At 32.5% G+C, this 14,275-nt stretch overlaps 1 protein-coding gene across 3 annotated transcripts in view; it reads left to right on the top strand.

Annotated features, from left to right (window-relative positions):
• The window catches only part of LRP1B (LDL receptor related protein 1B), a 1,911,091-nt gene that overhangs the window by 1,234,075 nt on the left and 662,741 nt on the right, over positions 1 to 14,275 (top strand). For all 3 annotated transcript variants that reach the window (XM_017523186.2, XM_037736613.1, XM_037736614.1), the window contains exons 22-23: positions 8,714 to 8,914; positions 13,558 to 13,803. In XM_017523186.2, coding sequence (XP_017378675.1) covers positions 8,714 to 8,914; positions 13,558 to 13,803 — 447 coding nt within the window. The remainder of the gene's footprint in view (positions 1 to 8,713; positions 8,915 to 13,557; positions 13,804 to 14,275) is intronic.

A 14,275-nucleotide genomic window follows, 5' to 3' on the forward strand; every position in this document is an offset into this window, starting at 1 on the left:
ATTAACTGAAAGAAAACAAAAGTTTATTCTTTCTATAATGAAAACATTTCTGGAAGAATTCATAAGAAACTATTGTCATTATTTGTCTTTATATATGGGGAAAAGTGGCTAGGAAGAATGATTGGGAAGGTGTCATAACTTTTACTGTGTCCTTTTTTGATTGACTACCTTTCCAAGAGTAGTCAATCAAACTAGTTTAGTGTTTGATTGTGCTGACTCATCTACCTTCCACTCTAGACTCCATTGAAATACGAAACATACATTTTGAAATCAAGTCCCCGAGTAGGGTTAAAAGTTAAGGACAAGTGATCGTTAGTAGAAGAGTGTAACAGAACTATCATACTGTGTTCTGATCTGCTGTGTAATGAAAATCCACTGTGGGCTTCTGTGAATGGCAAACCATTATTCTTGTATATTTTTTGATTATTTTGTTTTCCTTCCCCCATTGCTGTATCAGTGAATACAGAGTAAAATGATGAATTTAAACATTGTTGAAAACCAATCTGGATTATTAGAACCAATAATATCCTATAATGGTATAGTGATTTTGTTAGAATTATATGGTGGGTTATATATGAAGTCTTTCTAAACATGGCCCTTTTTTTTTTCTTTCTGTCACCAGCCCTATGGAATACTTCTATTTATTTCTGATGAAAATAATATGGTGAGCTGTTCATTGTTTATGTGCCAGAAAGCTAATAAAATATTTTGCATATTTCCTCTTATGAGCCAACCTATATTTTTCCTTGATTCCTCCCAGTGACAGTTTTAAACCTTTTCTTGTATGCCTGTTCTGATTTCCCTTCAGTCCTGTCTATAAAGAAGAAAAGACAATGCTCCTTTTTGCCTAGGAAGACTCTTCTTCAGATATTGATCCTGTGACCTCCTAATCCTTGTGGGAGCTTATTCACTTTTCTTGCCTGGCATTCAATTTTTTTCCCCACACTAATATTTCTTTCTCCCCATAACTATATCTAGTTCAATAACCTGAGAAACATTTCTTTGATTTTATCACGCTTTCCCTGTCTTTCTTCTTCCCGTCATTAAATCACCTCACGTCAGTACTTAGATGTCTTATGTCTCACTATTTCCTTCATCCCTTGCAATCTAACATGCAATCACTTCCCTTGATGGAAATTGCTATTTCCATGATCACCAGGAATGATTTCTCAGTTTGTGCTCTTAAGTGTTTTGAGTCCTACTCGTCCATTCAGTAACTGCATGAGTGCAGATGGGTTACCAAACCTCTCCACATTACAGTTTTCTGATCTGTAAAGTAGTATGATAATAATGACTGGCATAATGTACAATGAGTGCCTAGAGCACAATATAAGCTTAATGAATAACATTTTTCACTGTTAGTACTGCACTTAGGCTTCTTTCTCTGCAACCCTTAACCCTGCGGCATGTCCTCTTCTTGTAATATTTTCTTGTGAATTCTCATATTGGATTTTTCTCTTTAGTCACATAGCATTTAGGCTCCTCTTTTTATTTCACTTTCCCTTGCCCTTTTTCCTCTGCCTATCCCTTATATTTAATTGTACTTGTCAAGCATATATGTGTCCAGCATTGCAGACAGTTTCCTCTTAATTTGTTTTGCTCCTTCTCATCTTTCTGCCAGGTCTTCATAGCAATCTCTTCTGTGCCTAGTTTTAACCATCAACTCTAGGCCTCCAAAATCTCTGCCATTGACATCTACTCTTTACTTGCAGCCCGTTTTTTCCCCATTGCAATGCTAAACATTCTACTTTCTCTTCAAAGTCAGAAATTAGTAAGAATTTCTCATTTCTGTTAGAATATTTAATTCCCTGGACACTCAGATTTAAAGCAGAAAGCACTGTTTGACACTTCTAACTTGAAATCATTTTCCATGTCCTAGTCCTACTGAGGTTACCACTGCAGTAGCTCCCATATCACCCATTCCATTCAGTACTCACATCTCATAACCTAAGGTTAAGTTTTCATGATCTCTCACTCAAATCTTTGTGTGGCCAACTGTTTTCCCCTGATGGTCATTAGCTTCAGTCCACTGTACACACAGTTTCGGCTTCCTCTTACCTCTCAAGATGTGACCTAAGCACATACTTTCAAAAAGTCTTTCAATCGTTCAAGTTTATCTGAATCATATAGACAACCTCCACTGCTAATTCAAAAAGTGTCTCAATTTTCTTAACCTTCATCAGATTAAGAAATGCTTCTTGAATTAGGGCCCCCCAACTGCTTCATTCTTGCTTTTTTAAACAAATGCCACTCTTTCCTGCTTTTATACCTTTAGATAAGAGTTTCATATTTTACGTGAATTAAACAAATAAGGTTGAGTATTCAGCATATAAAACTGCATATGTTCAAACTTACCCCCCAAAATCAACTATTAAACTTAGTGTATGTGGTTCTGTGTTTATAGCTCTGATGATAATTTGCACCTGTAACTATAATATAAACAAACTATGTTTAGCATAAAATAAAAAGCAAATATAAAAATTAGAATTTTATAATGAATTCACTTAGAGATGAAACGAAGGTCAACATAAGGAAGAACTGATTCTCTTTTACTATCTATGCCCTGACATATTCCCATTGAGTAGCAGGAGTAATCACTATGCTATTAAATTTTTATTTCCTTTACCAGGTCCTTTTACTTGCTTTTGATTTTGTGTAAGGTATATATTTGAATGTTAAGACTGTATGCATAAGTCAGCCATCTATATTAAATGCTTTTTTCCTTATGTAAAATTTTCTACCATCCTTCAAATTACTGTTCCAAAGAGCAGCTCAGTAAAGTTTGTTCTTATTCTTCCAATCATATATATTTTCCACCTCCTTGAAAATCCATAGCATTCTCTGATGGTTATAAGGCTTTTATCTTACTGTATTTTATATGTTCAATATTAAAATATTTGTCATTACTAGAGTTATTGCTCCACAAGGTCAGGAATTTGTCTTCCCCATCTTTCTACATTCTTCAGTAGCAAATCAAGCATATAATACTCAAAGAATATTTGCCAAATTGAATTGAAACCAAGCATTGTTAGAGAAATAAATATGTAGGTAACACTAAAGTTTGATAATATAAAACAGTTTAGAAGATTAGTATTCAAAAAGACAGTATAATAATATAGTTGCAAGTAAATCTATTTAGATTTTCTCAAAGATTCCCTTCTTCATATTAATATTTGTATTCTTAATATAAACTCTCAGTCATATCCCAGAACAGAAATCACCCCATTATAGCATGTGTTATCTTTTATTAAGATATAAACAAGTATTTTCTAAACAAGTCGGTTTAGAAAAAGATACATCTATTTCAGAAAATGGTCAAGAGTTTAACACAGAAAAGAGAAACTCTAGGAGAGATTGGATCAATTTATTTTGGAAAACTAGCATGTTTTCTACAATCATAAAAACTTAGTTTTTCTATAGCTGTTGACTTTGTAGTGGTATTTAACCAAATGTCTGGGATTTGTGGATTATTTTTTTTTAATTTTGCTGTTGCTGTTACTTATTCATTCTTATTTTCTTTGCTCAAAGGACAAAACTAAAGTTACTAAAATAAAGTCTTTCACACATAGTTATCAAGTTGGAAACATCATTATAAATAAATGAGAAAATAGTTTGTAGAGCTCAATTCATACTAATTATCTAATATTGTTTTCAGCATCTTCTAAAAAAGAATTAGTAAACACCAAGTGATTTACTTGGTTATTTGAATGACTCAGGTACATTTTAAAAACTTTAAAGATTTTTGGATTTTCTCTTTATAAGATACTTATAATTTCTATAATACATTTTACTATGATTAATGACTACTTATTTCTTACATGTAAAGAAGGGAGCTTAAACAAAGAAATCTGTGATATTTATTCATTCAAGATTTTATGTCCAATGACTTGATTAGATACTTACTTAGGTAAGGATTTATCTTGATATGAATCAAGTAAAAATCAATATGCTTAAATCATTTTTACTGAGGTCATTTGCTTTTGGGTTTTACCTAATTCATGTTCATGAGTTAGAAATTAATTAAACTTATCATACCTGGTTCACCTTCTTATCTACATTTTGCTAAGAACTAAAACCAAGCAAATAAAAACAGAGAGATGCAATTAAGAATTAAACTGCCCCTGAAAAATCAATAAAAAGAAGGGAGCTATTTAAGCTCATACAATTCATTTAAGCTATGTATTCATATTTATTTATATTGCTGGCGACATTATTTGTTTTAAAGTTTTACAGTCATCTAAATATGATTTTTGTTTACCTTTTCCAGGCAGTATCTGTATCAGGGATGGCACATAGCTTTACTGCTATTCTGACTCTAAAAGTTTGATAGTGATTTATGGATATATCTGTTGAAACAATTCTAAGGTCATTCTGGAGTCAGTGGTTGGAAATGCCATCATGGATTAGTGATGTCTCTGGAAAAAAAAAAAAAAGGTAGTTGCATCTTGATAAACCAACCTAAAAATGGAAATTTGCATATTCTTGAACCCTTGCAAATGACTTCATACAATTTAATGCTTAAGTATAGAATGCCATATTTTAGACTACAATGATATATTATGCATTGATCTTGTCTTTCTAAATAGATTACAAGCTCCTTGGTGACGGGGAGCAGGTTTTATGCTTTCTTATATTTCCGAAAGCCCTTAGGAAAGCGTAAAGCAAGAGTAACTTCAACATATAATTTTTACAAGAAGGCTATTGAATCTGTTAGGCTTCATTGCATATGTGTGTACATAATTATTTTTTTAAATGAGCCACTATATGGAAAACTTATGCAAGTATATGGGAGAAGGAAAATAAAGCAGCACAAGAATATTCAATGGAAAGTTTATCTTACTCCTACAAGTTTCCAATTACTAATTCTTTCCAGAGGCAATCATTTTAAACTATTTCTTGTGTAGCCCTCCAGAAAGAATTGAAGTAGAGACAAGTCTATTCATGTACTTATATTAATACATGTGTGGAAATATAGTCATAGATATTGATAAATAGCTAAATCCCTTTCAGCATATCAGAGCCTACATACACTGAGTTCTATGCCTTTTTAAAATTAATTAATTTTGGAAATTAATTTTTATTCACTTATGTAGATTGACACATTCTTCACTCAAGCATATACCTTTAATGTATGGATGCATTGTAATTGATGTCACCAGGCTTGCAGTAATTATTTAAATTGTTACCTGCCTTTTCCTATTATATACATATCATCAATACATATCCTAGCATCTTTGTGCATTTATGCAAATATATTTATGAAAATATTTTCTAAAATTAGAATTACTGTGGTGAAGAGTTGACACATGTTTTATTTTCTGGATTTCTTGACATTGCCATAGAGAAAATTTATCATAATTTGTAGCCTCTTTGACATTCATGCTGTTTCCTACATCCTTGTCAAATCTAGATTTGGATTATTCAACTTTTTGATCTTGATGTGTCTAATAGAGAAGGAAGGGAGGAAGGGTGTCAACTGGTTATTTTAGTTTACCCTTTTTAATTAAAAGGGAGGTTCAATATCTTATGTTTGTAAACCATTACTATTTCTTTATGAATCTTGCACTTGGATTGATTTTTATCCTATTGATTTAAAAGAATCCTTGTATTTTTTAAAAATACGTTTTCTGTCATATAATGAAATATTTTTAAAAATATGATGAAATGTCCTTTCTGACTTACTGACTGTCCACTGACTTTGTCTATGGAGTTTATTGTTGCAAAATGGAATAAAATTTTATAAAATTCAGTTTAATATTTGTATTTCTATCATCCTTATTTTAAAATGATTACCTCTTTGATATTCTATAATATGTCATAGCATAAGAAGTCAAGTGAATATTCAGCTTTATTATTTATCCTCCAGATTGGCTAATGAGGTGATACAACATCATTAATTTTGTTCTGTACTATTTGAATTGCCAGCTTTATACATATACATATATATATATATATATATATATATACACACATATACCATCTATATATATATATACACACATATACCATCTACATAAATGAACCTATTTCTAATGCCTCTGTGCCCTTTCATTGTTGATATATTTCTTGATATTCATTTATAAAAAGTATTTTAGCTACTATTACCTTAAACTACTTCTAAATAGTTGGCATATATAGTTTCTACTCATTGAGATGCCTCTGGTTTTGTGTTTTGTTTTTTGTTTTTCTAAGATTATGAATGATTTTTGAAGTTTTATTTTTTTAATTTAAAATAAACTTGTAGGGTGGCATTAATATTGTTGCTATTTTGAAAGGATTATATAAATTAAAAGAAACTTAGTGTCTTTACAGTAATAACTGATTTTATTCAAGACCAAACAGTATCTTTATTCAAGGCTTTTTTTTTTCATATTCTTTGAGAAATTTGAATTTAATTTTGGAATTTCCTTTGTATAAATCTTATATAGTTCTTGTTCATTTTAACCCAAAATACTTTCTTGTATGTAAAATTTTAATTGGCCTTTTCTTCTGTATATGCTCTCCATAGATATGAAATGTATTTTTATGTTATTTTTGAAATTAGCTACCTATTTTTGAATTCTTAGTTTCTTGTAATCATTATGTAATTTTAATGGTTTTATAATTATATGATTATATTAACAACATCTTGAATATCAAATGTATTTTTGTAACTGTGGAACTGAAATATTCTATTTCATCCATGTCTATGGAACTGAAATATATTATATATTTTTTATTTGACATAATAGTGTGAGGAATTATTTATATATTTTTATAAATAAAACATTTTGCCCCTATATTTTAATTATTTAAAAATTCACTTTCCTATAAGATTTGAGAAGACATTTAAAAACATAATGACTTTTGGACATACACAGTGTAATATTTTTCATTTCCCTTATATTTGCCTCACCTTCTACTTTTTTGCGAAAATTTCTTTTCATTTTTTTTTTTTTTTTTTTTTTGAGATGAAGTCTCACTCTGTAGCCTAGGCTGGAGTGCAGTCGCTTGATCTCTGCTCACTGTAACCTCCACCTCCCGAGTTCAAGTGATTCTCCTTCCTCAGCCTCCCAAGTAGCTGGTATTACAGCACACACCACCACACCTAGCTAAACTTTTGTATCTTTATAGAGATGGGGTTTCACCATGTTGGCCACGCTGGTCTCGAACTTCTGACCTCATGATACACATGCCTCGGCCTCTTAAAGTGCCCAAAGTGCTAGGATTACAGGTGTGAGCTACCATGCCCTGCCTACCCCACTTATTTTTATAAGATGCTAGTATGTAGTCAGTCAATAGTATTTATCTTTAGGTACATTTAAAAATTTTATGTGGGCTGGGCGCAGTGGCTCACGCCTATAATCCCAGCACTTTGGGAGGCCGAGGCGGGTGGATCACGAGGTCAAGAGATCAAGATCATCCTGGTCAACATGGTGAAACCCTGTCTCTACTAAAAATACAAAAATTAGCTGGGCATGGTGGCATGTGCCTGTAGTCCCAGCTACTCAGGAGGCTGAGGCAGGAGAATTGCCTGAGCCCAGGAGGCAGAGGTTGCGGTGAGCTGAGATCATGCCATTGCACTCCAGCCTGGGTAACAAGAGCAAAACTCCATCTCAAAAAAAAAGATTTTATGTTACAACTGAACATTGTATAATCTAGAAAGGATAATTAATTAGAAGTAAATGAAAGACAATTTGGAAAGGAGGAAAACTTTGCAGTGAACCGTTCACATAGACAACAATGCCAGGCATGGTGGCTCACGCCTGTAATCACAGCAGTTTGGGAGGTTGAGGTGGATCATCTGTCAGGAGTTTGAGACCAGCCTGACCAACATGGTGAAACCTCATCTCTACTAAAAACACAAAATTAGCTGGGCATGGTGGCACATGCCTGTAATCCCAGTTTCTTGACAGGCTGAGGCAGGAGAATTGCTTGAACCCAGGAGGCGAAGATTACAGTGAACCAAGATCACGCCATTGCACTCCAACATGGGTAACAAGAGGAAACTCCATCTCAAAACAAAACAAAACAAAACAAAACAAAAAAATGACAACAATGGCCGTTGTTCTCTTTGCGTTTCACACTGTTAATGTTGAATCATGCTGACTAAACAATAATTATTTTCTTTTTTTCTGCTAGAAACAATAAAAAATTTCTATAAATTCTGTCTATACATATGTTAGCTGCCAAAATGGTTGATGCCATTTGATATTCACTTATAAGGGGGCATGTAAATATGTCAAGTGGGGAGTTGGGGTGTTGAGCTTATAAATATAAATAGAAGGACAACCTCTCCTGCTAAAATAAGGTATCTACCTGAATTTGGGTTTCTGACAGGCACCAATAGCATTTACCTAAATTTAGGGATATAAAAAGCACTGATATACAAATGTATCTTTAAAATTTGCTTTTATTTTTGTGATTAAACTTTCAATTAGTCACAGAAAATTTCTATCTCTCTATCTCTTTATATATTTAAATATAGTTTCAAGCAATGACTTGAAACTAAAGAAAATATCAAAGGTCAAACCCTAAGAGTACTTTAATGACCAAGACAATAAATATTCAAATGCTGTCATGAAAATAAACTGTCAAATAATAAGCAAATAGATTTCGTTTTCTTTTGCTAAAGACGCGTAATTCTGCCTGCGACTGAAGACAATAATGGCCACTCATTATTACAATGACCTAATCACAAAAATCAAACACATGCTATTTCTGTTTTCTTAAGGGAGATGCATCAACAAAGCATGGGTGTGTGATGGAGATATTGATTGTGAAGATCAGTCAGATGAAGATGATTGTGACAGTTTCTTGTGTGGACCACCCAAGTATCCTTGTGCTAATGACACCTCAGTCTGCCTGCAGCCAGAGAAACTCTGCAATGGGAAAAAGGATTGTCCTGATGGCTCTGATGAAGGCGATCTCTGTGGTATTACATGTTTAACTGCATTGACTTCTCTATGGAAACTACAACCTTTTAGTTTACTTGCTGTTACTTATTATAGTAGCATTCATTTCTTTGATTCATTTCCTTTAAGTGTAACTTTTAGCAGTGAAACTTATCTACATTTTTCAGATACTCTAAGGCTATAGAAAAAGTTTAAATGTGATTAGAAGTTTCTGAAAACAACTCAGAAAAAGCTAGCCTAAATCGAAGTACCTAATTGTAGAGCTGTGTTCATCATTTAGATCTCTGGGTGACCAATGCTTTTCCCTCAGTTGAACTGATTGTTAAGTGAGTCACTGAGAACAAGAAAAACTTGTTATTCCTCATGTATGGGATAGAGCTCACCACCACCCTATATGTTTTGATATGCCTTCTAATCATTACAACAGAAATTGATTTTTAGGAAGAGAGAGAGACTGTATAACAAAGCCAATTGAATATTATCCAACTTGATATAATTTTCTCTCTAGTTTTGAGTCCTCATATAGCAGTTTTCTTTAGTATGCTTTATCTAGTTAAAATGATTATTTCAATGAGCTTTGAAATCCCGTTGGCTAGCAAGATTTCTTACCAACCAGCACATACAAAAGAAAATTACATTTTCTTCTCTTTGGGGAGATCAGAGATTTAGCAAAGAGATTTTTAAAATGTGTTTTCCAGATAATATTGAAGGTGACATCAAGAGAGTAATGAAGAACAGTTTACAAAATGATAAGAACAATAATGAGATGACTTGAGGCTATGAGAAAATGACTTTAGGAAATAATGAAGCTGACTGAATGAAAGCAGAAAAGACAACTACATTGAAGCCTAAAGTTATATTTTGACTGAAAATGAGCATTAATAGCATACTGAGTGATTTAACAAGGAACGATTTTTTTAACATATGTGGCAAAATGTCTTTTTTTAGTCGTGATTTTATAAAATAACCTTGAATCGGTGAATGCAACAGTCTTCATTCAACGATGCTAAAATTATACAAAAAGATTCAGACGAAGAAAAAAGAAAAACAACTAAAATTAACCAACAAAATTTATAAATAAAATATGACTAACTTCATTTTTCTGTATTCATTTTTTTTTTTTTTTTGACCAGCTTGTTATTTGTAGTGGAATGGGTTGATGAGAGTTTTGCTCATGAAGGTTATAAATACAATTCTAAAAGAAACTTATCAATACTCTTAAAAGAAAAAAGAATGTATGGAAAAACTCTAGACTTCAACAAGCTTAAATTCTTTTCTTTAATTAAATCATTTGAGTAGGTGACTTATTTCTTAAAATGTTGGTTTCTTATAATTAGAATAGAGGCAATGGTATTAGGTAATCATGGTAATAATGCCTGATGCTACAGCTATTGAAAAATATTAGTACTTTTCTACCTTTTCCCCATCCTTCAAGTTAAATGAAATAAATAAAAGGCAAAAGACGTAAAGTACACCCATTGAGAAAAATGAAGAAAATAAGGAAACACAGTCTTATTTTCCTATTCTTCACTTTCCAAGTTGGGAAAGGAAAAGAGTAATGAGGAAATTCCCTTTAATTCATTTCTTTGTCTACTTCAGAATTGAAAACCACTTCTTATCTAGCCATATAGTCATTACTTAAAGAGTTTTGCCCAAACATATCAAAAGATTATAGAGATTGAAATGGATTATAAGAAGAAATCTGGTGTGAAAGCACCAGAGAAGAAAAAAAGACTATTATAATTGCAGCATTGTGACATATTGAACTACACACCCCGCTCTTTAAGTGGTGAAGTTATGAAGAGAACAATAAAAACAAAAATCAAATACTGGCCAAGGGATTGCATTGCCTTTTCTATGATTATATGCAATGTATATAAGGAAAAGGAGAACCCAAGAGTGTAAATTTTCTAATTCTAGTGAAGAGATTATTTTTAGGGAGTTTTAAAAATAATTTCAAAAGAAAAAGGATTCCCACTTAAGAAACAAACAAAAATAGACTTTAAAATGGAGTTCTATTGATCTTTGCTATAAGAATATGTCAAAGATAAACAAAGCCAGATGCTAACTTGTAAAACAGTAAGTAAGGATTTTATTTATTAGTAACTCTTGTGATAGAAAAGAGACTCCTGTGTGAACTGAGCTCAGCTTCACTGAAACTAAAGACTGGAAACTTTTAAAGGTGGGGTTTTCTAAGGAAAAAGCACTAAGGGGGCTAAGGGGGCTGGTCCACAAGATTGTGCCATCTGATTTTGGTCATTGATGTTTCACTGGAAGGGAAAACAGACTTGTCTTTGTGTTAGGAGGCAGTGGCAGCAAGTGAGTGTAAGATACCCACCGGGCTGGGAGGGAGAATGAGAGTGAGAGTTACCTTCTCATATGTTTGCATTTCAAAGAGAAAGCTCTTGGCTCCTTAGAAGGCAGTTCTGGGTAGTAGAAAATTTACATCTCAAAAAGACAGAGAAAGGATTTATAATTGCAAGCTTTCTAAAGCAACTGTTCTAAGACGAATTCCAGGGCCTATCTGCCTATTACTGTGATGTTTCTAAGGGAGTCAATTTAATGTAGGGGCTGGGGTCATTCTAGGGATGCACATTTAAGCTGCTAAACAATGTGCTAGTGATTGTTCAAGTCTTTTAGTATGTATTTGTGGCCCACGGGCATGGGGAGGGGTGGTGGAGGTGAGGGCAGGAGGATGAAATAATTTGTGCTCAGAGTCTGCAGTTTTTATAGGCCAAGGCTAAGGTCTAGTCAAGAAGAGGACTTAGAGGATCCTGACTAGTATTTGGTCATGGAGAGAGTCTTTGTCAGGTAATAAAAAATTTTTAAAGAAGTTGCAAGATTAATGACACGTTTAGGGCTAAGTAAGAATTAACAGGTTCTACTTATGCAAATAGTGGCATTAAATTTATTTATTCAATTTCAGATTTCAATGTGAATTTCATTTAACCTAAAATCCGTGACTTCATTCTACAGATAATATTAGAAAAAGACACTTTGGTACTGAGAGAACAGTGACATTTGAAATAAGCTAAAAGCATTCTAACAGTTCTTTTTTACCTCCTGGGCACAGTGACATTTCTTTACAGTAATATTCTTGAAAAAGAATGTCAATTGAACTAAAATGGGGTAAATACTTTGAAATGACTGCTGTTTTGAAATGCTTATGATTATGGGTGAACAAACATATTTGGAGAACCAAGAGCTGAATCTATTTTTTTTCTTCTAAAATAATACCAAACTTGAATTGAATTGTTAGAGAAAACAGTTAATACAATCATTTTCCTTTTCTTATTACTATAGCTTCTTTGATGGTGAAAAATTATATGAAGAAGAGTTGACCCATATAGAGCTTTTAAACTGTAGAAATATTTTTTAAAGCCCTACATTTCAGGCCAATTTTTGTACTGGATACATTTTCATAGACAGCCAGAAGTATTTGCTGTATGTAAATAAATATTATTGCAATTTACCAATTATTAGATAATAGTCTTTTTAGCACATCTCAAAACATACACAATTAAATAGAGTTTGAAACGCATTTGAAAATATTTTTAAAGCCAAGAAAGACAAAGCTTCTTTCGGCCTTTTTTCTATGTACCTAATGGCACACAGTGGTAGGTAATGTAGTTTCAAAGACAATTATCTGGCATTTTCTTCAAGGTTATAAGCATGGCATATTGAAATTTTTTCAAGTAGACAATACTGAATCAATTTCAGGGCAATGTGTGCTTTTAGACAATTTTGCTACTTTAAAAAAAATCATCAAATATTTTTAACTTGTTACGCAATGTTAGGTATACACTGGTAAACAGAATAGGTATTTCTATACCCTCATGGAACTTGCAATTTGGTGATAAAGTAGAATAATAAATATATTTAAAGGACAGCTATATATTTAAATGCTATTCAAAAAGATAATCTTTTTTTGTTTTACAAACTAATCATATTATCTATGTAATCAAAACTGTTGCCCATTGTTTCAGTCAAAATACCAGGACAACATTTTTTTTTTTTTTTAGTGTTTTGCTTATGATGTTTCCATGACATTATTGAATAATATAAACCAACATAGGAGGCACAATGTGCAATTCACCTAACAAAGATAAATTCCTGCAGCCATTAATGGACAAAGTAATCGATTCTGCATTGTAACTCCAGATTAGACTGTACAAATGTTGCAAAAGATATATAGATATTATGTATATATATTTATATATGTATAAAGATATGCTTGTTAATTTATTAATATCAAGACATGTCTGATATTCAGATCATCATGGTATGTGCATCAATTCTTGAAGGCCTCTACAAATGATTTTGCACAGCTGCCAAGAGGCTTAGCATAATCTTTCCAGCCATAACAGAAATATTGAGTGCGCTTTACATCTGTGGGATAAAGCAAACTATATTCCAAAGTTTTACAGAAATGAAAATCTTCCATTTATAATTTATATCTTATAGAATTAAATTTGGCCTTTGGATGAATTCTGTCATCATTTCTATATCAGCCCCTTAAGAATAAAAAATCCAAATAGGTCTTTCTTATATTCATTTATAGTATCTTGGCTAATTGTAGGCTTAGAGAATTGAGTTCAATGATTAGTATTTAACTGAGGAAAGCAATTGAGAAGACCTATAATCTGTTCCCTGCTTTTTACAGATGAATGTTCACTGAACAATGGAGGCTGTAGCAACCACTGTTCTGTTGTTCCTGGAAGAGGAATTGTCTGTTCCTGCCCTGAAGGACTTCAACTCAACAAAGACAATAAAACATGTGAAATTGTGGATTATTGTAGCAATCATCTAAAGTGCAGCCAAGTGTGTGAGCAGCACAAGCACACAGTCAAGTGCTCATGTTATGAAGGCTGGAAGCTGGGTGTAGATGGTGAAAGTTGCACAAGTGTTGGTAAGTAGATATTTTGTGTGTGTTACTATATTTAAGAATATATCTTTAAAAAAAAAACAACAACAACAAATTCCCAAAACAGCTTCAGAAAATTAACAAAAGGATTCAGCTAATTTTAGATTAAAACATTTAACTATAATGTGCCATTTTAGACACACTACAAAATTTCTGGAGAGAAAATATTATGATAATTCTTACTTTTGCAATCCATTGAATTGTTACCGTCAGATTATTTTTTCCTGAAACACTGATTTCATTATCATATCCCTGATGGGCTTGTTTTTGCATGTGCAAAAGCATTTGCTTTGTTTCTCTGTGTATGCTTTTTAGGGGGTCCTGCCCCACATTCTCAGTTGTTATTTCTACTGCTCTTGAAAACAATTTCTTGCTCTGGCTGTGTTCATCTTCTAACTGCTTATTTAAAACATTGTGTGGATTCTCTAGGTGGTTTTTCACAGTGGGAAAGGCAAAC

The sequence above is a fragment of the Cebus imitator genome, unplaced genomic scaffold (assembly GCF_001604975.1).
Source record: "Cebus imitator isolate Cc_AM_T3 unplaced genomic scaffold, Cebus_imitator-1.0 Scaffold27, whole genome shotgun sequence".
Classification (NCBI taxonomy): domain Eukaryota; kingdom Metazoa; phylum Chordata; class Mammalia; order Primates; family Cebidae; genus Cebus; species Cebus imitator.